General features: G+C 45.3%; 2 protein-coding genes across 30 annotated transcripts in view; one reads left to right on the top strand and one right to left on the bottom strand.

Moving 5' to 3' along the window:
- The window catches only part of PHC3 (polyhomeotic homolog 3), a 105,816-nt gene extending 95,162 nt beyond the window's left edge, over positions 1 to 10,654 (bottom strand). For 11 of the 29 annotated variants that reach the window (XR_011388057.1, XR_011388058.1, XR_011388062.1 and 8 more), the window contains exons 1-2: positions 10,556 to 10,654; positions 6,255 to 6,420 (exon numbers count right to left, since the gene is read on the bottom strand). Coding sequence is in view for 18 of the 29 variants with exons in the window: in XM_008266473.4 (XP_008264695.1) it covers positions 6,255 to 6,420; positions 10,556 to 10,569 (180 nt within the window). In the remaining 11 variants the exon portion in view is untranslated. Of the gene's footprint in view, positions 1 to 4,760; positions 4,945 to 6,254; positions 6,421 to 9,423; positions 9,655 to 9,880; positions 10,481 to 10,506 lie in introns of those variants that run through there. The other 18 variants (XR_007924597.2, XR_011388056.1, XR_011388061.1 and 15 more) reach the window with 5 other exon arrangements.
- PRKCI (protein kinase C iota) overlaps positions 9,748 to 25,237 on the top strand; it is a 122,846-nt gene continuing 107,356 nt past the window's right edge. Inside the window, exon 1 of the mRNA XM_051859127.2 lies at positions 9,748 to 9,890. Coding sequence (XP_051715087.1) covers positions 9,811 to 9,890 — 80 coding nt within the window. The 5' untranslated portion in view covers positions 9,748 to 9,810. The remainder of the gene's footprint in view (positions 9,891 to 25,237) is intronic.

Here is a 25,237-nt window from a genome sequence, read left to right as displayed (position 1 = left end):
CTTGAGTTCACAAACTCCAACATTATTTAGATAAGGCCATAATCAAAGTAGAAGTTCTCTCCTCCCTTCAGAGAAAGGTACCTCTTTCTTTGATGGCTCCTCCTTTCCACCAGTATCTCATTCACAAAGATCTTTCATTTAGGTCATCTTTTGTCATAATGTCTTGGCTTTCCATGCCTGAAATGCTCTCATGGGCTTTTTAGCCAGATCCAAATACCCTAAGGGCTGATTCTGAGGCCAGACTGCTGTTTAGGGCATTTGTCATTCTATGAGTCTGCTGTGTGTCTTCCCATGTTGGATCTCTCCATTTTAATTCTATCAATCATTATTAGCAGACACTTGTACTTATTTATGTGATCCCTTTGACAGTTAATCCTATCTTTATCATCAGTTCTAAACTTAAACTGATCATTTTAACCTGTAAGACAGCATTGGTACCTGCCAACTTAATGGGATTTGGAGTTCATAAAAGGCATAGTTTAAAACTTTACTACTTCGGCTGGCGCCATGGCTCACTTGGCTAATCCTCTGCCTGCGGCGCCAGGACCCCAGGTTCTAGTCCCGATTGGGGCGCTGGGTACTAGTCCCAGTTGCTCCTCTTCCAGTCCAGCTCTCTGCTGTGGCCCGGGAGGGCAGCAGAGGATGGCCCAAGTGCTTGGGCCCCTGCACCCACATGGGAGACCGGGAGGAAGTACCCGGCTCCTAGCTTCGGATCGGCGCAGCGCCGGCCGTGGCAGCCATTAGGGGAGTGAACCAACAGAAGGAAGACCTTTCTCTCTGTCAGTCTCTCACTGTCTATAACTCTCTATGTCTGCCTGTCCAAAAAAAAAAAAAAAAACACTTTACTACTACAATACTCAAAGTCATCAAGTGTATTAATATATTTCTCTCCTAGCTATATACCACCAGGATCCACTTTTTTCCCAACTTCATTACCCAGTACAGAAAATTCACAAAAAAGGGGCCAAATAAGCATTTGGAAAAAAACCTTCAATCTCACTAGCAGTTAAAAACTTACAAATTAAAACAAAATACTATTCTCTTTCAGATGGACAAATTTTAAACACTACTACTATTTACTGGGGAAAAGAAACACCCCAATAGTGGTAGTAAGAATATAAGCTGGGGGAGAGAAGGAGGGCCAGTGCCGTGGTGTAGCAGGTTAAGGCTCTGTTTTCACACCAGCATCCCACATGGGTGCCAGTTCCTGTCCCAGCTGCTCCTCTTCAGATTCAGCTCTCTGCTAATGTCCTGGGAAGGCAGTGGAAGATGGCCAAGTGTTTGGACCCCTACACCCACGTGGGAGAACCAGAAGCAGCTCCTCACTCCTGCCTTCAGATAGGCCCAGTTCCAGCCACTGCAGCCATTTGGGAAGTGACCCAGGAGATGGAAGACCTCTCTGTCTCTCCCTCTGTCTGTGGCTCCGCCTCTCAAATAAATACATCTTAAAAAAATTAAGTTGAGAGAAAAAAAGGGAAATGGGGTGCTGTCTGCAGCACCAGCATCCCATACGGGCAACGGCTTGAGTTCTGGCTGCTCCACTTCTAATCCAGCTCCTTGCTATGTGCCTGGGAAAGCAGCAGAGGATGACCCAAGTGCTTGGGCTCCTGCACCTATGTGGAAGACTGGGGTGGAGTTCCTGGCTTCTGCCTGGCCCAGCCCTGGTCACCTTAATAATTTGGGGTGTGAACCGAGGGAGAATCCCTTTCTCTGCTTCTCCCTCTAATTCTGACTTTCAGATAAATAAATATTTAAAAAAACAAGCAACAAAAACAAGTTAGGTTGGTACCACCTTACTGAATAACAGTTTGGAGATGAATACTTTTACCATGCATTCTAATAAGAGTTATGTAGATCAGCTAGCTGTTCAAAACTAGCCATTAGGGCCGGCGCTGCGGCTCAATAGGCTAATCCTCTGCCTTGCAGCGCCGGCACACCGGGTTCTAGTCCCAGTCAGGGCGCCGGATTCTGTCCCAGTTGCCCCTCTTCCAGGCCAGCTCTCTGCTGTGGCCAGGGAGTGCAGTGGAGGATGGCCCAAGTGCTTGGGCCCTGCACCCCATGGGAGACCAGGAGAAGTACCTGGCTCCTGCCATCGGATCAGCGCAGTGCACCGGCCACAGCACACCAGCCGTGGCGGCCATTGGAGGGTGAACCAATGGCAAAAGGAAGACCTTTCTCTCTGTCTCTCTCACTGTCCACTCTGCCTGTCAAAAAAAATAAAAATAAATAAATAAAAATAAAAAACTAGCCATTAGCCACGTGTCTACTGAGCATGTAAAATGTGGCAAGTGCAGCTAATAAACCGAGCTTTTAATTTTACTTTTTTTAAATATTTACTTATCTTCTATCTCTGGCTCTACCTCTCTCTGGAACTCTGTATTTCAAATTAAAAAAAAAAAAAAAACTTTAAAAAAGGGGGGTGGGCAGCACTGTGGCACAGCTGGCTAAAGCCCCAGCATGCACTGCCTGCATCCCATATGGGTGCCGGTTCATGTCCTGGCTGCTCCACTTCCAATCCAGCTCTCTGCTATGGCCTGGGAAAGCAATGGAAGATGGCCCAAGTCCTTGGGCTCCTGCGCCCATGTGGGAAGAAGAAACTAGAAGAAACTCCTGGTTCCTGGCTTCAGATCAGCTCAACTCCAGCCGCTGCAGTCATCTGGGAGTGAACCATGGGATGGAAGACCTTTCTCTCTCTCCCTGGCTCTACCTCTAACTCTGTATTTCAAATAAATTAAAAAAAAAAAAATCTTTAAAAACGATTTTCTTATCTGAAACTCAGACCGGCAGGAAGAAAAAAAGAGAGAGAAGGAGAGACAAAGAGGGGAGGCGAGGCTGGAGAGGAAGAGAGGGGGAGAGGAGGGAAAAAAGAGGGAGGGGGTTCACTCCCCAATGGCCGAAACAGCCAGGTCTGGATCAAGCTGAAGCCAGAAGGCAGGAAATCCACCTGGGTCTCCCACATGGGTGGCAGGGGCCCAAATTTGGGTCTTTTACTGCCTTCCCAGGAGCACTAGCCAGAGGCTGTACTGGAAGCAGAACAGTTGGGACTCAAACCATTTCTCCAATATATAATGTCACCTGCTAGGACAGATGCCAGCCAGAGTTTTAATTTTTAGTGTAAACAGGCACATGTAGCTAATGGCTACATTATGCAATACAGAGATTTATATTTACTAACAAAAAATTCTCAAATATATATATATTATTAGGTGACAGAAGCAGGTTACCAAATATCATATAGAATAAGATATCATTTTAAAGGTATTTGAAATGACATTCAGGAAGGCATTAAAAAACTACTAAAGACTACTGGCGAATTAGATTAGAGATTTTTTTACCTTCTTGTTTGTACTTTTCTATAAATTCTGAAAATCTTACAACAAGTAGGTATGTTAATAATTATATAAAATTGGGGCTGGCGCTGTGGCGCAGTGGGTTAATGCCCTGGCCTAAAGCACCAGAATTCCATATGGGCGCCGGTTCTAGTCTCAGCTGCTCCACTTCCAATCCAGCTCTCTGCTATGGCCTGGGAAAGCAGAAGATGGCCCAAGTCCTTGGGCCCCTGCACCCGCATGGGAGACCTGGAAGAAGCTGGCTCCTGGCTTCGGATCAGCACAGCTCCAACCGTTGCAGCCATCTGGGGAGTGAACCAACAGATGGAAGACCTCTCTCTCTGTCTCTACCTCTCTGTAACTGTCTTTCAAATAAATAAAAATAAATCTTTAAAAAAATAAAAAGTAATAATAATTATATAAAATTATAAAGTTTAGAAAATTACTCAATATAATTTTGCAATGTTTTTTAAATGTCAGATACCTTAATTGTTCCAACACATAAAACCATTCTTTATTTTTTAAACCATTCTTAAAAAATTTCTGGGGGTCAGCATTGTGGCATAGCAGTTAAAGCCACTGCCCACAATGCCAGCATCCCATAAGGGTGCTTGCTCGTGTCTTGGCTGCTCTACTTCCGATGCAGCTCCCTGCTAATGGCCTGGGAAAAGCAGAGGAAGATGGTCCAAGTGTTTGGTCCCCTGCCACACACATGGGAGACCCACAAAAGCTCATGGCTCTGGCCTAGCCCAGCCCCAACCTTTGTAACCATCTGGCAGATGGAAGGTCTCTCTTCCCTCTATTTTTTTCTCGTTAAAGATTTATTTATTGATTTGAAAGGCAGAGTTACAGAGAGAGAGGAAGAGACAGAGTAAATCCACAGGTTTATTCCCCAAATGGCAGCAAGGCTGAGAGTTGGACCAGGCTGAAGCAAGGAGCTTCTTCTAGGTCTCCCGTGCTGGTGCAGGGGTCCAAACACTTGGGCCTTCTTCTGCTGCTTTCTCAAGCTATTAGCATGGAGCTGGTTCAGAAGTGCAGCAGCCTGGACTTGAACAGGTGACAATATAGGATGCCTGCACCACAGGCAGCGGCTTTACCTGCTATACCACAACACAAACCTCTCTCTGCAACTCTTTGAAAATAAATAAATATCTTTTAAAAAATCTCTGAAAGTATTAATTACTATATTTACTATTAAAATAAAGTCCTGGGCCCGAAACGTCATAAACGTAGAAGTCAAGTGTCCTAATAAGACCACAGAAAACTCCTGCGTCTGTCCAAAGGCCAGATTACTCCAGTCCTCTGCAACCACAACCCAAAGTTACAAGTACACTATGACTCTGAGACAGCACAGAATCCCAACCTCAGCATCAAACCATAGACTTTTTTTTAAAAAAAAGATTTATCTATTCACTTGAAAGTCAGAATTACACAGAGAGGAGAGGCAGAGAGAGAGGTCTTCCATCCGATGGTTCATTCCCCAATTGGCCACAACAGCCAGAGCTGCGCCGATCCGAAGTCAGGAGTCAGGAGCTTCTTCCAGGTTTTCCATGCGGGTGCAGGAGCCCAAGGACTTGGGCCATCTTCTACTGCTTTCCCAGGCCATAGCAGAGAGCTAGATCGGAAGAGAAGCAGCCAGGACTAGAACGAGCGCCCATATGGGATGCCAGCGCTTCAGGCCAGGGCGTTAACCCGCTGCACCACAGCACCAGCCCCTGAACCATAGACTTTTTAAACATTGAGTAATACAGACATAATCCTAGATCCTAGGGGTCTAAGTCATGACATGTTGGACCAAAATGTCATGAATCCCCTTACTCAAACATCAAGAAAGAATACTGCCCTGTGTTACAGTCTACTTTCATGCATTAATATCTATCCAATAGACTGCTATGCGAACCACAAAGTCCTGTCACAAAATCAGTGGTTTCTGACCCCTAGTTGCAGGGACTATAGCTCAGCATTAAGTCATTTAGAATTACATAAGCCTCTTTTGGTCAGATAAACCTATATATGTCCTTTTAATTCTATAATAAAATTAAAAAATCAAGGGGTCATGTAAAGCCGCCAGCTGCAATGCCAGCATCCCAGATGAGCGCTGATTCGAGTCCCAGCTGCGCCACTTCCTATCCAGCTCTCTGGTATGGTCTGGGAAGTCAGCAGAAGATGGCCCAAGTTCTTGGGTCCCCGCACTGGCATGGGAGACCTGGAGGAAGCCCTGGCTCCTGGCTTCAGATCAGCACAGCTCTGGACGTTGCAGCCAGCTGGGGAGTGAACTACCAGGTGGAAGACCTGTCTCTATCTCTGCCTCTCGTTCTGTGTGTAACTCTTTCAAATTAATATATCTTTAAAAAAATTATGCCTCTCACCCAAACCTCCACTGCTACTGCTGACAACAAAAACACCTGTGCCCTTTTTATGCAATACGATACAGTACTGCTTTAGACTCCATTACTACAAAGATCAAGTAAACTATATCAACTAAACAAACCCAACACTTCTTTCTAAATAGTCCCTTTACCCTTTGCCCCTAAAAACTTCAGAACAGATCCTCCTGCTTAGGGTTCTGAGGCCACCTGAGCTTTAAATGAACCTCGTAATATATCTACATTTAGATCAAACATAAAATAGCCCAGGAAAATCTAGAGCCATTCTATATGCTAGGTTTTAGACTGAGTGTCTTCACACTACAGCAGCATTCAGAGACCTTCCAATTATAACTTTCCTGACACACAAATAATCTAAAGGCTGACAAAGCCCTCTCAATAGTATTATTAGTAAATAACTTTGGTGGTTGTTTCAAAAATTTTAAATTTCTAACTGTATATTTCAAGATATGAAACACTACATGCATTTGGCTTATTAAAAAGGAAATGGCAGGTTAAGTCTTAGTCTACCCATTAGCATCCTCATAGCTGAAAGTACCTGCACAGCATGTCGGTCAGAACCACTGTAGACAGAGATCTGCGGCTGCTGCATTCGAGAGGAGGAAGTGGTGATGGTGGTGGTGGTGGTGCTATTGGTTGTTGTTGACACAGAAGATGTACCAGGGTTTGGTTCACTATCCATAGCTGTACTGTGGTCCTTAAATCTGGCAGATAACACAAAGGTTTGCATTGATACAAGCATTACCTTATGTGCCTTGAAGAATATTCATTCCAAAGAACTGATTTCTAGGAAGGCCCTCCTAACACAAAGCTAGCACATAGTCACCATCAGCACTGATGAGGGAAATACACTTCACATACATTCCAAGTGTTAATACCTACCACATTAAATTCAAATGACTCAGGATATAACTCTGATAAAAATCGGGCCTAAAGTTTGTCTTTGTATTATTCAAGTAGATGGAGGTTTTAAGACCAAAAAAGGTTGGGACTGTCACCTATGTAGCAAGCATCCTATATAGGCACTGGCTCATGTCCTAGCTGCCCCACTTCCAATCCAACTCCCTGCTAATGGGCCAAGTGCTTAGTACCCTGTCACCCATGTGGGAGACCCAGAAGAAGCTCCTGGCTTTGACCTGGCCCAGCACTGGCCATTGTGACCATCTGGGACCTGAACTAGCAGATGGTAGATCTCTGTTTCTCCCCTGTAACTTCCAAAATCTAAAAAAAAAAAAAAAAAAAAAAAAAGCCAAAAAGGTGATAAAAGAATACTTGACAACCTAGAAAAGGCTTCAATAATATCAATACTTTAAAACATTTCTTTTCTTTACATTCTTTTGACCATACTAACAATAAACTCACTCTTATCTACACATTAAAACAAAATATCAGGGCCAGTGTTCTGGTGTAATAGGTTAAGCCTCTACTGCAATGCTGGAATCCCATATTGTGCCAGATCATGACCCAGCTGCTCCACTTCCTATCCAGCTCCCTACTAGTGTGCCTGCAAAGGCAACAAAGGATGACCCAAGTACTTGGGCCCCTGCACCCATACCGGAGACCTGGAGGAAGCTCCAGGCTCTTGGCTTCAGTCTGGTCCAGCCCTGGCCATTTAGGGAGTGAAACAGCAGATGGTAGACCTGTCTCTCCCTCTCTTTCAAATAACTAAAAATAATTCCATTTAAAAAAAAAGTTAAGGACTTGTGTTAACCAGCTTAGTTTTAGTTACCATACATATTTTGCTTCTGAAAAGACCTCTTGGGGCCGGCGCCACGGCTCACTAGGCTAATCCTCCGCCTGCGGTGCCGGCACACCGGGTTCTAGTCCCTGTCGGGGCGCCGGATTCTGTCCCGGTGCCCCTCTTCCAGGCCAGCTCTCTGCTGTGACCCCAGAGTGTAGTGGAGGATGGCCCAAGTGCTTGGGCCCTGCACCCGCATGGGAGACCAGGAAAAGCACCTGGCTCCTGGCCAGCTGCAGTGGCCACTGAGGGGTGAACCATGGAAAAGGAAGACCTTTCTGTCTCTCTGTCCACTCTGCCTGTCACAAAAAAAAAAAAAAAAAAAAACAACCTCTTGGGACAGGCGTTGTTACACAGTGGGTTAAGCCACACCTGGGACCTGATATCCCATATCAAAGTGCCACTCTTGTCTTGCTGCTCCACTTCCCACCCAGCTTTCTGCTAATGCACCCAAAAAAGCAGTGGATAATAGATCAGGTGCTTCAGTGTCTGCCACCTATGTGGGAGACCCAGATGGAGTTCCAGGCTCCTGGCTTCAGCCTGACCCAGCCCTGGCTGTTGCAGCCATTTGGGGAATAAACCAGCAGTTGGAAGTGCTATCTGTCTCATTCTCACTCATGTCTCACTCAAATAAAATAAATCCTTAAAAAAATAAAAAGTTCTCTTAGAAAATAAGTTAATAAATTGTAGGGGCAGCCATTTGGTACAATACTTAAGACACCTTTTGATTATACCCACAACCCACAATGAAGTGCCTGGGATCAAATCCCAGCTCTGCTCCCAATTCCAGCCTCCTCTTATTGTGCACCCTGTGATGCAGCAGGTAATGGCTCAAGTACTGGGGTCCCTGCCAATCACAAGCAGACACAGACTGAATTCCCAGCTCTTGAATGTGGCCTGGCCCAGCCTCAGCTGTTGCAGGAACTTAGGAAATGAAACAGTGAATGGAAGATCTCTTTTTCTCTCTCTGTCCACCCCTTGCAGTTAAATAAAAAAAAAATTTTAACTTGAACCGACTTTTCCTCTACTTAGTCTACAACAGTGTCCTTAACTACTTCTGTTAACTGAATTTTATTTATAAGCAGATTACTTAGGAGAAACAGAAAATCAGATGACAACTTCATACCTCCTTACAAAATGTCTTTTTCACAAAAAATTGTTCTAAATTTAAAAACATAATTATGTCACTTTCCTCATGTATGGACAGTAAAGTACATTTTTATCCGAGACTTTGTTAGATTTATTTATTTGAAAGACAGAGACAGATTTCCATTTGGTTCACTCCCTAAATGTCTGCAACAGCCCACAAGGTTGACAGGAACCCAAGTACTTGGGCCATTCCCTGCTGCCTTCCCAGGCATACTCGCAGGAAGCAGAAAAGCTGAGACTTGAACTGGCGCTCCAATGTGGGATGCAGGTGTTCCGAGCAGAGGCTTAGCTAGCTTTGCCACAATGCCTGCTCCTACAAGACTCTCTGGACTTTCCAATCTTCCCCTTCCAGTAATGCAGTCTTACTTCTGTTGCAGAATCTGCATCTGAATAAGCTCGAACATATTAAGTCAAATCAAAGGTCCTCAATATTGTTAGAAACTAGAGCTGCACTGGTTTTTAAAGGGTCAGAAAAGTACCAGAGAGAGATTTGACTGGTTTTATCTGCCTTTTCTTATCGGTCTTTTCTTCTGAGAAATGAAATCTGACACTGCTCACATTATTAGCAGCACTGACAAGAAATGTAACAGGAACACTTACTATTTCATGAAAAAAAAAAAAAAAAAGAATCCGGCACTAATTGTGTATCCATACACTATTCCCACAGGAATACTTTAACATACAAATGCTCTTTGTTCTATATCATGTATGCAAACAGCATTTATGTGCTCTGAGAAACCAAACGTTAAAAAAAATCCTCTATTTAATAAGAGGAAAAGTGAAAGGAAAAGCGTGGAAGCAAAGCTGATCGCTCACTAACTTCTTTGGATGAGTAAATGGCTCACACATTTTCACGCGCCTCTGGTATTTTCTTCCCAGTGACCTTCCAATCATCCGATCAAAGCAACACATGGTAGGTGTTCAACACCATTCAGAATTAGTGGTAGACAACGCAAACTTTTTACCAAACTACCGCCAGTGCCACCACTTCTGTACCACTCAGCTCAAAAAGCCATGCTTTTACAGTGTTCTGTTCAACCATACCCTCAAGCCAACCACCACGGCAAACGGACCCTGTTACTAACCAAAAATGGTCACAGAGAATCCAAATTCTAAAGTCTAAAACCTGGTGAGTGGAACTGGCCACACCATCGCTTTGCATGTCGAGGCCTGGCACAAAAGGACAGTCTCGCAAACTCCACGGTCTATGCACATTAACACCTGCAAACTACAGGCGGCAGGATGGACAGGACAGGAGTGGTGCACCAGAGGCCTACCCGGGCGCCGGTAAGTTTCGGAGTCGCTAACTAGCCAGGCCATCGGACCGCCACTCCGGAATGTGGCCCTCCAGGGAGGCATGGACGCCGCAGCGAGAGCCCGGGGGAAGGCAGACCTCTCCTCGGGCTGTCTTCAGCCTCAGCAGGCCCGCGCGGGGACGCCGCCTGCACGCCTCCCGCGGGAGGCCGGGGCGCAGCCCCCAGCCTCGGGTTCTCCCGCAGCCGAGGAGAGAGAGGAGTGGCGCTGGGGCGGGAAGGAGCGGAGAGCAAGGAAGGCCTGGCAGTGCCCGCCCTGCCCTACCAGCCTCCGCGGAGCGCGCAAGGCTGTCTGCGGGGCCCGCTTGCAGCGATGACAGCGCCTGCGGGGCCCACAAGGGCTTGGTCCCCGGAAGACCCCAGCAGCTGGAGTCCCAAGGGTGACCCTGCACGCAGGGCCCTGCCGATCAGGGACCAGACGGCGGAAGGGGCTCTCCCGCCTGGAAGGTAACTGAACCCTCACACTTCGCCCCCGCCCCTCGACACGGGCCAAGCGGGCTCGTCCACCATAAGGTGGCTCTCGGGTCTCCCTCTCCCCTCAGTACCCGCGAAAGAGCCCTGAGCTCTCCCCCCGGGAGATGTGTCGCTACCCTCACTCGCCCCGCCGGTTACGACATCAGTCACCAGCAAGTCACTCACTCCGCTTCCGCCATCTTCTCTCCTCCATCACTAACACGGGCTGCGCATGCGCCCCCCGGCGGCGGCGAGCGGAGGGGCGGGGTCGGCACAGCCCCGGGCCCGTGAGATCACGTGGAGTCCGCGGCTTCCATCCCCCTCCCAACTCGGGCCTTTGCCGCGGCGGGAAGTGTCTAGGTTTGCCCAATTTACATCACCAGGGGCTCTATCTTCTCCAACGCCTGTCTTTGTCTATCCCAGGATCTTCTTCCTCTTGGGAAGGAAGGTCTGTATCAAAGACATAAAAAGTTCGTCTTAGACGATTAAATTAAAACTTTGAAGACCTCTGCCACACAGCAAATCCTCTGTAAACTGTAGAGTAGTTTGAATATACCTGAGAGAATTGACCGCTAAGGTCTCAGAGGAAAAGAAAATGCAGTTCCCGCTGTAGGGCTTGGTGTCCTGGATGCAATGAAATTTGGGGGTCTGAACAAGCAGCTAGCTCTTCCCTCTGGCTCAAAGAGGAGTGTTAGGCAGCCAAGTGAGTGGGTGCTTATTGAATCATGTTAATACTATATTATTAGTCATCTTTTCATTAATACAACTAAATACAGAAAACACGCTACTTATGATGGGAAGAGGGTTGGTGTGGGGGCTTGGGGTGTTTTTTCTTCTCATGTTTTTGGAGGTTCACAGTCCAAGATCAACCCAAACCCACTGGTTGGACCCCATCAGGGTACCCAGCTGGTGATGGTGCTGGCAAAGACTGTTTGGAAACAGAAAGGAGGGGGAGTCAAGGACCAACAGGGCTTTTTACCAACCCTCTCTTGAGAACTACCTTCTGAAGACACACACCCCACCCCCTCACCCCACCTCCCCCCATCCCCGTGACCTAAGGACCTCCCACTAGGCTCCAAACCATAGTTAAATTAAATTTCTACCCTCTTAGTGCCTCAGGATTTAACCTTCTGTATGAAAACAGGGTCCACAGCCTTTTTAAACCATAGCGGTTATCCTAGGCAGTTAAGGAAATATACTGACCGTCCTAGGAATATCATTCGAGTCTTCAGCATGAATTGAAGGAGCACTTAGTAGAAACTCCAAACGTGATACTGTAAAGGTCAAGCAAGAATGGTCACCAGGTTGCCATATACCAACTACTTTAAGTAAAATAAATGTAATTGTAACATAATAAAGGTGAGTCCCTGGAAAGAAATGCTAATATTGAGAATGGTGTGACTTTTGTAGATGTTTGCATGCACTATTATAAGTGTGCTGAAGTAGACCCAATAAGTGCTTCGGAAACATTAAGGAATAATAAATCTTCTCTTCAGAGAAACAAGCTTGCTGATCATAAACATTGTCCCTTTTTGCATTTCATAAGACAATGGAGTCGCACTGACTTCAAGCCTGATTAATGAAGTATTGATATCAGTTCACCCTAAATTGCAATGTCATCTCATGAGAAGTGGACTTAATCTCAGGAATCCTGTGTTCGGGAAATGCCTAAGGAAGGAAAAAGATCACTACCGCTGAAAGCTTAGATTATTCCTTTCCAACCTTTTCCCGCCTAGCAGTTTCTAACCTTATTTTCCTATCTGATGACAATGTCCTTCCCACTATTTCTGAGAACTCATTGAGAAAGTCCCCTTTGAAAAGTCCCTGTGGATCCTTGAAAATAACAAAATACTACTTTTTCTTTCTTTCTGACTTGTTCATATGATGTCCTTGTCATTGAACTCCCAAGAATCAACTGCCCATTTATATTGTTGAAACTATTTTGTTTAGAAAAGCAAAAGTGAAGAAAACACAGTCTCCAACCCAAAGATGGAAAAATGCATAAATTCAAAAAAGTGTTTGCAATAAACAGGCCAAAATTGTTCTTTTTCATCCCCCTTTCCCTGGAACATCTAAGACCTGAAATCTCTATTGTCACCTTGGGCAGAGTGCTTTGACAACAAGAATATATGTTAGATAAAATCAGATCATACTGCTTTGAGAGACATTTCAAAACTCAGTATTTATTATCACAACAGCTAAGCCATGTATAGTCTTAAGTGCAAGGGGTTTCCGCAAGACTCCTGTCGATCTTCACGACAGCTCTGTGATTTGGTTATCATTCCCATTCAGTACAGAAGTCTAGTGAGGCTCAAGGTAATTAAGTGCCTGTGCTGACTGCTGGCATGCACGGGAAGTGGGATTCCAATAGAAGCATTTCATCTCCAAAGCCAGGTTTTCTTCATTGCTTCATTCAGCAAGCCACTGTGCAAAACATCAAAGTACAATGAAGTGCTACTCTCTAGAACTTACTACTTATCAAACAGGTGTCTGTCATTCCCTAAGGAAAAGATTTATGTGGCGTACTAGCAGGTCGAACGTTGTTCAGGAACTGTTACCTTGGGAAAGTGTTAGTGTCCTATTTGATTTTAGAAAATCCCCGGGGGGGGGGGGGGCAGTGATCTATCTGCCTTTCAAATAAGCAATTTTTTTAAATGGGGGGTGGGGATGGGAACCCATGTGGCACATTTGTTACCTTGGGAAAGTGCTAGTGTCCTATTTGATTTTAGAAAATCCCGGGGGGGGGGGGGCAGTGATCTATCTGCCTTTCAAATAAGCAATTTTTTTAAATGGGGGGTGGGGATGGGAACCCATGTGGCACATTTGTTACCTTGGGAAAGTGCTAGTGTCCTATTTGATTTTAGAAAATCCCGGGGGGGGGGGGCAGTGATCTATCTGCCTTTCAAATAAGCAATTTTTTTAAATGGGGGGTGGGGATGGGAACCCATGTGGCACATTTGTTAAGCCACTACTTGCGACTCAGACATCCCTTATCAGAGTGCTGACTCAAGTCCTGGCTGCTCTGTTTCCAATCCAGCTCCACTCTAATGCACCTAGGAAAGCCGCAGAAGATGGCCCAAGTGCTTGGCCTCTTGCCACCCACGTGGGAGACCCGGATGGAGTTCCAAACTCCTGGCTTCAACCTGGACAAACTCTGACCCTTGTGTGCATTTGAGGGGTGAACTGGTGGGTGAAATATCTCTGTCTCTTCTCTCTCTCTCTCTCTCTCTTTCATTCTGCCTTTTAAATGAGTAAATAAGGGGCCAGCACTATGGCGTAGTAGGTTAACCCGGAAAACATATGGGCACCGTTGAGTCCCAGCTGCTCCTCTTCCAATCCCACACCCTGCTAATGCACTGGGAAAGCTGTGGAAGATGGCCCAGGTGCTTGGGCCCCTGTACCCACGTGGGAGACTCGGAAGAAGTTCCTGGCTCCTGGCTTCAGATCAGCGCAGCTCCAGCAGTCGTGGCCATTTGGGGAGTGAACCAGCAGGTGAAAGACCTCTCTCTCTCTGTCTCTCCCTCTTTCTGTAACTGCCTTTCAAATAAATAAATCTTAAAAATTAAATTAATAAGTAAATAAAATCTTAAAGAGAGAAAGGAAGGAAGGGGAAAAGGGAAGGAAGGAAAGAAAGAAAAGAAAAATTCCTTTAGTTTTGTGAAGAATAGAATGGAGGAACTCAAATTGGAGACAAGGAAACCAGTATGTATTAATCCTTAGAGAAACAATAAGGGGTGGTTCAACATTGTGGTTCAGCTGGTAAAGCTGCTGCCTGTGATGCCAGCATCCCATATGGGCACCAGTTCGTGTCCTGGCTGCTCCACTTCTGATCCAGTTTCCTGCTAATGGCTGAGAAAAGCAGCAGATGACCCAGGTGTTTGGTCCTCTGCCATTCACACAGGAGACCAGCACTGGCAGCTGTGGTAATCTGGGGAATAAACCAGCAGATGAAAGATCTCTGTCTCTATCTCTGTCTCTGTCTCTGTCTCTCCCCCTCTTCTGTAACTGTGACTTTCAAATAAATAAATCTTCCAAAAAAAAAAAAAAAAAGGAAAGAAAGAAAAAGGGCCACCATTTTAGTTCCTCCGTTGCGCTGGTCACATTCAAGCACTCACTAGCTGCACGTGGCAGATGTGGAACATTTCTGTCATTACAGAAGGTTGGATGGAGAGCATGAGTCTGAATTCTAGATCAGGGGTTGGCAAACTATAGCCCAGAGGCTAAACCCAGCCTGCAACATATATTTGAACAGTGCATAAGCTAAGAATGGCTTTTACATTTTCCAATGGTGGGGAAAAAATTGAATAGAGAATAATATTATTGCATATAAAATTATATGTAAATTATAAGTATAGCCTTGTAGGAACAGAACCACCCTATTCATCTGTAGGTTCCTATAGCTGTTTTTGTGCTCCCTGCAAGCGGTAGGGACCCAGATACTTGAGCCACCACCTGATGCCTCCCAAGCTTCCATTAGCAGGAAGCCGGATAAGGAGTGAAGCTGGGCCGGCGCCACGGCTCACTAGGCTAATCCTCCTCCTTGCGGTGCCGGCATACAGGGTTCTAGTCCCTGTCGGGGCGCCGGATTCTGTCCCAGTTGCCCCTCTTCCAGGCTAGCTCTCTGCTGTGGCCAGGGAGTGCAGTAAAGGATGGCGCAAGTACTTGGGCCCTGCACCCCTATGGGAAGGAAGGAGGGGAGAGAGGAAAGTAGACAAGCAGGCATACATATGACCTAGCAGTTTAGATGACTGAGTCGTATGTCTCTCAGATTGGAGTCTCTGGGTTGGATACCCACCTCTGGCTCCTGACTCCAGCTTCCTGCTAATGTGGACCCCTGAGAAGCAGCAGTGATGGTTCAAGGAATTATGTTTTGCCACCTGAATTGAGTTATGGGCTCCTGATTTCAGCCCCCACAGGTGCAGGCATTTAGGGAGTGAACCAGCAAATGGGAGCATTCCTCTTTCTCTCTCTCTCTCTCAAATAAATAAATCTTTAAAAATCAATATATCCTATAAATTAAATGACCACTTTCTCTTTTCCTTGAAAGTAGTATGCTAAAACCAAATAACATTGAAACCAAAAACATAACCTCTAGTTCAGCCACCTCTCACCTACTCTTGCAATCATCAGCATGTTAATCATATGCTTATCAGTCCTATCTTCCCTTGTAAAACTGTGGGCGGTACTGTACACAGTACCTTGTATCTGTGCCATATAATGGAAACCCTGCACATTAAAGCTAGAAATTACCTTAGAACTCATGTGACCCATGCTGAGGATGATTCTATGACAGGAGCAGTTTGAACTCTGACATTCTATCCATCCAGTCCAGAGTTTTTTGTCAAATGCCACAAGGCTTACTACGATTGTATAGGTACTCAGTTAATACCTGAAGATGCTGTGTATTCTCATTTCCAATCTTGGTTTGTTTTTTTTTTTAATTTATTTATTTGGGACCGGTGCTGTGGCATGGCAGGTAAAGTCACTGCCTGCATTGCCAGCATCCCATATGGGCACCAGTTCAAGTCCCACCTGCTCCACTTCTGATCCAGCTCTCTGCTATGGCCTGGGAAAGCAGTAGATGATAGCCTAAGTCCTTAGACCCCTGAACCTGCATGGGAGACCTGAAAGAAGCTCCTGGCTTCAGATCGGCCCAGCTCTGGCTGTTGCAGCCATTTGGGGGTTGAACCAGTAGATGGAAGACTCTCTCTCGCTCTGCCTCTGCCTCTCTGTGACTTGGCTTTTCAAATAAATAAATAAATCTTTAAAAAGAAAGAGAGATGTATTTGTTTATTTAAAAGGCTGAGTTACACACAGAGGGAGAGACAGAGATCTTGCATCTGGTGGTTCACTCCACAAATGGCCATAATGGCTGGAGCCAGCCTGATCTGAAGCCAAGAGCAAGAAGCAAGAAGTTTCAAGAACCAGGTCTCCCATGCGGGTGGCAGGGGACCAAGGACTTGGTCCATATTCTATTGCTTTCCCAGGTGCATTAGCAGGGAGCTGGATTGGAAGTGGAGCAGCAGGACTTGAACCAATGCTCATATGGGATGCTGGCAACACAGGTGGCAGCTTTACCTACTACACCACAGCGCTGGCCCTGCCATTCTGTTTTTATGCTTAGTGTTGAGAGCCTGGAAGAATTATTAGTAGGACTTTAGAATCAAGACAAACTGAGATTTAAATCCTGGTTCTGCCACTTGCTTCTCAATGATGCCTTGCTGTCCTATCAGCTCCACCTTCAAAATATAACCTCAGCTCTGGCCACACCACTGTGAACACACATGACATCATCAAAATACAAATCAAATCTGACACCTCCTTCACTGTCATCAGCCTGGTTGAAGCTACTGTGCTCTCTCGCCTGGACCGCAGCATTAGGATCTGGACAGGTCACCCTGGTTCAGTTCTTGCTACTCTCCCGCAGGGATGGGGAACATCTGGCTCATGGACCAGATGAGGGCAATGAAATAATGGGGTCTGGTCCTGCCAACGCAACTGCAGGCAGGACTCAAAATTCAATAAATCTGTAGGAGGCTAACTTTTAGGTTAATAATTCTGTATGGCCCGGGAATATAAATACCCAAATGGCCCTTGGCAGAAAGAAGATTCCCTACCCCTGTCCTACGGTATGTTCCCACGCAGCAACCTCAGTAGCAAATGTAAAGCAGATCGTGTTGCTGTCCTGCTCAAATCTTCCAGTGGCTCCCGATCACACTTGGCATGAAGCCCGGAAACGTCACCTGGGCCTGTGTGGCTTTTCTCTTGCTCTATCTGTCCCAGCCACACTGGCCTCCTTTTCTCCTCCTCCTTGTGGCTCCTCCTCCTAACTCCTCCTCCATTGGCTCCTCCCCCAGCTGGGAATGTCTTTCCCACCAATCTCACTTTCTTACTTGACTGGGGCCTCTGTTCAGACATCTTCTCCTCAAAAAGTTCTCCCTGACCACCTAACCAAACAAGGCCCTCTCACTTTTTTCCCCCTCTTATCCCACTAATGTTTTTTCTTGGTATTTCAGTGCAGCAGATCTTATGTTATACAGATATTTGTTTACTTACCTCTTATTCCCATCACCTTTCAGCTTGTAAACTCCATGCCTTGTTGACTTCTGTATTCCTAGTTCTTAAAGCATTAAGTGCTCAATAACACGTTGAATAAATGAAGTTACTTGGGAGCCAGCATTGTGGGGCACTGCTGCCTGCAACATCTGCATCCCAAAGCAGAGTGCTGGTTTGAGTCCTGGCTGCTCCACTTATAGTCCAGCTGCTTGCTGATGCCTGGAAAGGCAGCAAAGGATGGCCCAAGTATGTGGGCTCATGACACCCATGTGGCAGACCTGGGTGGAGCTCCAGGCTCCCGACTTCAGCCTGGCCCAGCCCTAGCTGTTGCAGCCATTTGGGGAATGACCAGAGGGTAGAAGATTCTCTCTCTCTCTCTCTCTCTCCCTTTCTGTCACCCAACCTTTCAAATAAATATTTTTAAAAAACAACTTTCAAAAATGTCTTAAAAATGAAGTTAACTGGCCGGCACCGTGGCTCACTAGGCTAATCCTCCACCTTGCGGCGCCAGCACACCGGGTTCTAGTCCCGGTCAGGGCGCCGGATTCTGTCCCAGTTGCCCCTCTTCCAGGCAAGCTCTCTGCTGTGGCCAGGGAGTGCAGTGGAGGATGGCCCAAGTGCTTGGGCCCTGCACCCCATGGGAGACCAGGATAAGTACCTGGCTCCTGCCATCGGATCAGCGCAGTGCGCCAGCCGCAGTGCACCGGCCGCAGCGGCCATTGGAGGGTGAACCAACGGCAAAGGAAGACCTTTCTCTCTGTCTCTCTCTCTCACTGTCCACTCTGCCTGTTAAAAAATTAAAAAAAATAAAAAATAAAATGAAGTTACTTAACCACTCTAAAAGCCACATAATGCATATATATTATATATATATTAAATGTCCAAAACAAGAAATCCATAGAGATAGTAGATTCCTTGAGTTTCATGCTCATTGTAATGTATTTCAGTATTTATTTCCTTTTTATAGCTGAATACTATTCAAGATGTATATAACACATTTTGCTAAGGATTGATGGGCCCTGAAACTCAGGGCTCTCATAACCCATATAAACATCTCACTTATGGAGCCATGAGTGACCTTGGATGTCATAGGTGAAAATATTGATTTTTTAAAATTGATACAGGAGGCACTTGCTCTGTACTGAATTCAAACATAGGACCCCTATCCTCAAAGAGCTGGGTCATCATGGACATCATGATGGCAAGCCTCAATCCGTGGTTTGCCAGATATCCTCATCTTCCACCAGTTTTTGGTAATGCCAGAGTGCCCAAATTCTTTACTTAGCAGGTATTTACTATCCTCCTTGGGCACTTATCTCAAGCTAACAAGTACCAAGACAGGTCCCACCTTGGATGGTCTCTGCTGGTCTGAAGTAGCATTGATCCTCAAGTTTTGGATTAAGGCATGCCTAGATAGGGATTTCTAGCTGGGTGAACTTGTCAAGAATTAAGCTTCTGGGGCTGACATTGTGGAGCAGTGGAATAAGCAGCTGCTTGTGACACCAAAATCCATATCAGAGCACAGGTTCAAGTCCTAGCTGCTCCACTTCTAATCCAGCTCCCTGATAATGCACCTGAAAAAGGAGCAGAAGATGCCCCAAGTACTTGGGCCTCTGTCACTCACATAGGACACCAGGATGGAGTTTCTGGCTCCTGGCTTTTGCCTGGCCCAACCTAGGCCATTATAGCCATTTGGGGAGTCAATCAGCAGATGGAAGATCTCTTTCTCTCAATGTCTCTTTCTCTCTCTCTCTCTGCATGTCACTCTGTCCTTCAAATAAATAAATATATCTTAAGAAAAGATTTTGGGGCCAGTGTTGTGGTGTACCAGGTTAAGCCTCCTTCTGTGATGCTAGCACCCCATATGGGAGCTGGTTTGAGTCCCAACTGCTTCACTTCTGATCTAGCTCCCTGCTAATGTACCTGGGAAAACAGCAGAGGATGGCCCAACTGCTTGGGCACCTACACTGATGTGGGAGACCTGGAAGAAGTTCATGGCTCCTGTCTTCAGCCTGGCCCGGCCCTGGCCATGGCAGTCATGTTGGGAATGAACCAACAGATGGAAGATTCTCTCTCCCCCCGCCCCCGCCCTTTCACTCTCCTTCTCCTTCTGTAACGCTTTCAATTAAATTCTTTAAAAAATGAATTACACTTCTATGTTTTGAGTCTTCATAGGTATACCCAGAGGGTAATCCTACTTACCCTTGTGAGTCAACTGGAGATCTTAAGTACATTTCCAAAAAGCAAGAAGATAAGTATTACACTTGTTGCACTTGCAACTGATGTGTTTTTTTTTTTTTACTTTTTTTCATATTTCTCTTAGGAAACTGCTATTGGCAGGAATCCCCCCCCCCATAAACTTTTCTACCTTGATAGGAGGAAATCTGACTACATCCCATGAACTTGCTTTAAGAAGCCAGTCTACTTCCTTGAATGACTTATCCCAGACCACTGGCCAGGCTCTACAGTGACTACAGGCCCTACAGTGACTACACATGCTATAGATTCACTAGCTAAAGTAGTTATGGACAATAAACTACCCTTAGGTTACCTATTGGCAGAACAAAGTGGAATATGTACAGTGACTAATAAAACTGGCTGTGCTTACATTAGTAACAATGGGCCCATAGAAAAAAATATCCAAAGCAAGCCAAGTGGCTACAGGAGTTTGGTAAGGAAGCTCTTACTCTTCCACCATCTGGGAAGCAGTAAAAAGTGCTCTCCCTTTCTGACGTTGTTCCAACCCTTGTTCTTTCTTTTTGGTTAAGTATACACATTCTAACTGCCAAAATGATCTTTACCAGAATTCAACAGTTCTATACAAAAATAGTGGTCAAGCAGGGAGTTCCTGCTATTGCCAGTGACTGGTGGCAACCCTGCAGCTCCTCACATAAAATCTCTAGATCAGCTAGCAAGGGATTTTCATTCCCTAGTTGCACAGAGGCAATGCCTTGACTCAGCATGAAGAAGTTATAGAAGACAGATCTCTTTCTCTCAACTTCCCATAAAGACAAAGGGACTTCTTTATGGACTTCTGAGGGGTGAATGATGTGGGTGAGGCAGGGATAAGGAGCTAAGGACGGTTACCTGTGTTGTGGGGATAGAGAGCCTTGGCTGGGCTTGGTGAGACCCCTATCTAAACTTACTAAGTTCTTGTCTTCCTATATGTAAGAATACAATTGGGAAATGCAGGTAGAGCAGAAAAGCAGGATTTGAGGAAAGACAAAGGGATAGTGCACACAGACATGAGGTGCCGGCAACATCAAGAGAGAAAAGTTCTTCCACCCAGGCTGGAGCTCCTTTTACAGTGTAGGGGTGGTGTTCAGGGAAGGGCCCAACCAAAGTTCCAAAGGAGATAGGATGTGGAGTGGGGCTGCAGTGCAGTGGTGGTCTCCATAAGGTGTCATGGCATCTGGAGAATGATGGAAAGTGAGGCTTAGCCACATGATAAAGCATGTTTGCTGAGTCTTCTACCATGTTCAATCAGCATGGACAATGATAGGAATTGGGTGGTACACATTGTTTGGGTATTGGCAATCCTTAGCTCCTTATCCCTTCCTGATTCCTTCTCTCACCTGCATCAGTAACTTTTTAAATTTTTATGAAGTCTCATTGATTTTATTTATCTTCTCTTTTGTTATTTATGTTTTTGGTGTCATATCCAAGAAACCATTACCTAATTCAAGGTCACAAAGACTTACTACTATGTTTTCTTCTAAGGGTTTTGTAATTTTAGCTCTTACATTTAAGCCTTTGACCATTTTGAGTTAATTTTTTTTTTTTTGACAGGCAGAGTGGACAGTGAGAAAGAGAGAGACAGAGAGAAAGGTCTTCCTTTGCCATTGGTTCACCCTCCAATGGCCGCCATGGCTGGCGCGCTGCGGCCGGCACACCGCGCTGATCCGAAGGCAGGAGCCAGGCGCTTCTCCTGGTCTCCCATGGGGTGCAGGGCCCAAGTACTTGGGCCATTCTCCACTGCACTCCCGGGCCACAGCAGAGAGCTGGCCTGGAAGAGGGGCAACTGGGACAGAATCCGGCGCCCCGACTGGGACTAGAACCCGGTGTGCCGGCGCCGCAAGGCGGAGGATTAGCCTAGTGAGCCGCAGCGCCGGCCATTTTGAGTTAATTTTCATAAGTAGCTTAAGGAGTCCAACTTTCATGTGCATATCCAATTGTCTCAACATCAGTTTTTATTTTATTTTAATTTTTATTCATTTATTAGGGAAGCAGCAAGAGAGGAATAGAGAGAGAGAGAAAAAGACCTTGCACTCTAGTTCATTCTCCAAATGTTTGCAAGCCAGGAGCCCCAGCATTACCCAGGTCTCTCAAGTGGATGGCAGAAACCATCACTGCCGTCTCCTAGAGCGTTAGCAGGAAGCTGGAATAAGGAGCCAGAACCAGGAGTCAAACTCAGGCTCTCCAGTGTGGGTCACGGCTGTCCTAACTGGCATCTTACCCGCCAGGCCAAACTGCTCCCAACATCATTTTTAAAAAACCATCACCAACAAAGCTATTCTTTCCCCCACTGAATTTCATTGACTTTATCACATGTTTTTTTGGTTTGTTTGTTTGTTTTTGACAGGCAGAGTGGACAGTGAGAGAGAGAGACAGAGAGAAAGGTCTTCCTTTTGCCATTGGTTCACCCTCCAATGGCCGCCACGGCCGGCGCGCTGCGGTCGGCGCACCTCACTGATCCGAAGGCAGGAGCCAGGTACTTCTCCTGGTCTCCCATGGGGTCCAGGGCCCAGGCACTTGGGCCATCCTCCACTGCACTCCCTGGCCACAGCAGAGAGCTGGCCTGGAAGAGGGGCAACCAGGACAGAATCTGGCGCCCCAACCGGGACTGGAACCCGGTGTGCTGGCGCCGCAAGGCGGAGGATTAGCCTAGTGAGCCACAGCGCCGGCTTCATGTTCTTAAATAGACGTTGACACAGGCCTGTTACTGTGAGCTCCTTGAAGGCAAGGTTTCTGTTTCCAGCCTCCATGTCTAGCCTTTGTCTAGACTTTGACATAGGAAATCCCCCCAAAAAATGTGTTCAATGAATGAAAAGTTGGTTAGAGATTCCTAATGTCAGCCAACAAATACCAAATGACATAAACTATGCTGGGTGCTGGAGAAGCTTTGTATATGAAACTAACAATCTAGTGAGTTTTTCAAACCAAAAGTTTCCAGGGCAGTGGGGGCTAGGGCCCCAAAATTTTATTATCTCTGGCCAAAATAGGTCTAGGAATGGAGATTATCAACCTCATTTTCCACGGAGAAAAAGCACATGTAGAAAGGCTAAATACCCTTGGCTTGTCCCATGTAAAAGTGTGAGAGGGCCCATGCTCTCTTTGAAATTACAGTCTATTACAAATTAACAAGACTTTTTCAGTTAATCTTTGATAAACCATTTTTCAGTTAGTTCTGATAAAATTTCTTTCCAGATGAAAGACAACTGCTTCTGTTTCATACCACACTTATCTCTGAGATAAGTGCTATCAGTGATTTACAAAAAAAAAAAAAAAAAAAAAAAAATCCTCCACCCTACTTGTACATAATTACTCCTTTCTCTAAATTTTTATAGATCTTACTTGCTCTTCCACAAAAAGAACAATTTCTTCTCTATTGCTCTATTGCTTTGGATTGTTATATAATCATAATTGTTATTTGATTTGTCATAGCTGTATTTGCACATGTCCTAAGTAGATTGTCCCAACTAGGCTCAGGGACAATACTTGGATTTTACAGTGTATGATGTGGAATGTAGAATCTTGTGTCTAGTAGATATGTGACAGACATTTCTTGATGTTCTTTGTGCATTTACATAGTTCACTTTTAAAATAAAGAGCTACTAACCTTAAGTTTCATTCTGTCTTCTCCTTCCCCGCACCCAGTGAAGAGATCAGATCAGGCAGCTTATTCAAGATTGTTCTGGGTAAGGACTAGCTCTAGGGGAGAAGCACCTTCACGTTTTTGGAAATTTTCTAGTGATTCACTACTTTGATTTCTCAGAGGAATAGCGACTTCAGAGATCTATATAGTTAGTGCATATATTTTTAAGTATTTCTTAATGTTACTATTAAAAGTTCCAAAACTCTATTAAAATGGTAAAGAAGATTGGCAGAATTCTCCCAAGAGCTCAGAGAACTGAATTAATTCTCAAGGGTATTCCGAGTTTGGAGTTTTTAAGTTACTGTGTCATAAGTAGAGAAAGACATCCTGTGTTTCTCCTCTTATCTAGAGCTTCCTTCCTAGTGAGGAGATGGAGGGAGCTGATGGAATAATCTAGCCTCGGGTTGAACAGTGCCCTGCTGAACATAACCAGAATCTTTGGAATTGTTTAACTCAGCTAAAATGTAGAAGTAAGACTGAAAAAAACAAAAGGTGACTGAATGAGAAAGAATGAGTGGATCCTGACCAGACATTCAGTACACTGCCATGCCTCCGTGGGAATACAACGAGCCTGTGAGTTGATTGTGATCAGGGCAAGTTATTGTAGGCTAAAGTGATCCTCCAATAACAACTAATCCAGCACACACTGTTACCATGTGGTCAGACCACAGACAGCAAACAAAAAACAAAACTGAGAATTTTGTGAAATTTCACAGGTTTTTCCTCATCTACCAGAAATCAGTCCCTGCTCCAAATTTATGCTATTTTAAAATTATACTAAAAATAAAAAATTGAAACAATTGTAAAATCACTAAGCCTTTTCCCATCTCTGGATTTCATATGTGAAATGAAGGAATTAGCCAGATTTTTGCTTCTCAGAAACACTGCAACCCATGGAATTGGTTTGAAATGCAGACCCTGGAGCACAATCCCAAACCTTCTAAAATCAGAATGTGTATTTTAACAAAATTCCCACCTGATTTATATGCACACTAAAATTTGAGAAGAGTGACCTAAAACAGAATAATAAATTCTCCCATCCCATGATTCTGGATGAAAGACTCCAAATTGGGGGTGGGTGCTATGGTGTAGTAGGTTAAGCCTCTGCCTGTGGCACTGGCATCCTGCTTCACTTCTGATTCAGCTTTCTGCTATGGCTTGGGAAAGCAGTGGATGATGGCCCAGGTGCTTGGGCCCCTGCACCCACATGGGAGACCCAGAAGAAGCTCCTGGCTCCTGGCTTCTGATCAGCTCAGCTCTGGGCACTGCAGCCGTTTGGAGAGTGAACTAGCAGATTGAAGACCTCTTATGTCTCTCCTTCTCTCTGCTGGTAACTCTGTCTCTCAAATAAATAAATATATCTTAAAAAAAAAAAAAAAAGAAAGACTCCAAGTTGGGTAAAATGAGTGTCACTTCCTTGAGCATTGGCTTTGACTGGAATAAAGGACTCAGCAAGCTGAACAAACTTTCCAGGTCACAGCTTTACATCAGCAAAGGAAGCAGAAAATAAAGACCTGCTCTGCTTGTTTGGCATTGCCGGCTTTCTTCCAATCATGCCGAGATTAGTTTTAGTATTTAAGTAGCCAAAAACCATGACCTAACTTGATATTTGTCGAACACCTACACTTTTCTGAGTGCCAAAAAAACCACAAAAGGTAAGATTCCCACTCTTGAAGCACCACATCAACATGGTAGAAACCTTTTGTTTTAAAATGCTCAGTGTCTGGAGCCTGGGGTTGATTTAATTATAGGCTGCTTCTAATTTGTTGTTATTATTATCCAGAATAGGAGGCCATACCAATTTAGGGAAATATCTCCTGTTTAAGTGAAAGAGCAGGGAGTACAGTGTGCAGGTGACCTACCAGGCAGCTTTTTCTCTGGAGTACTGTTCCCACTGACACTGTGAGTGTGGTTACATGCCAAAAATCCTTATGGTA

Source organism: Oryctolagus cuniculus, chromosome 4 (genome assembly GCF_964237555.1).
Source record: "Oryctolagus cuniculus chromosome 4, mOryCun1.1, whole genome shotgun sequence".
NCBI lineage: Eukaryota > Metazoa > Chordata > Mammalia > Lagomorpha > Leporidae > Oryctolagus > Oryctolagus cuniculus.
Note: the sequence above shows the minus strand (reverse complement) of the source record. Positions and strands in the feature narration are given on the sequence as shown.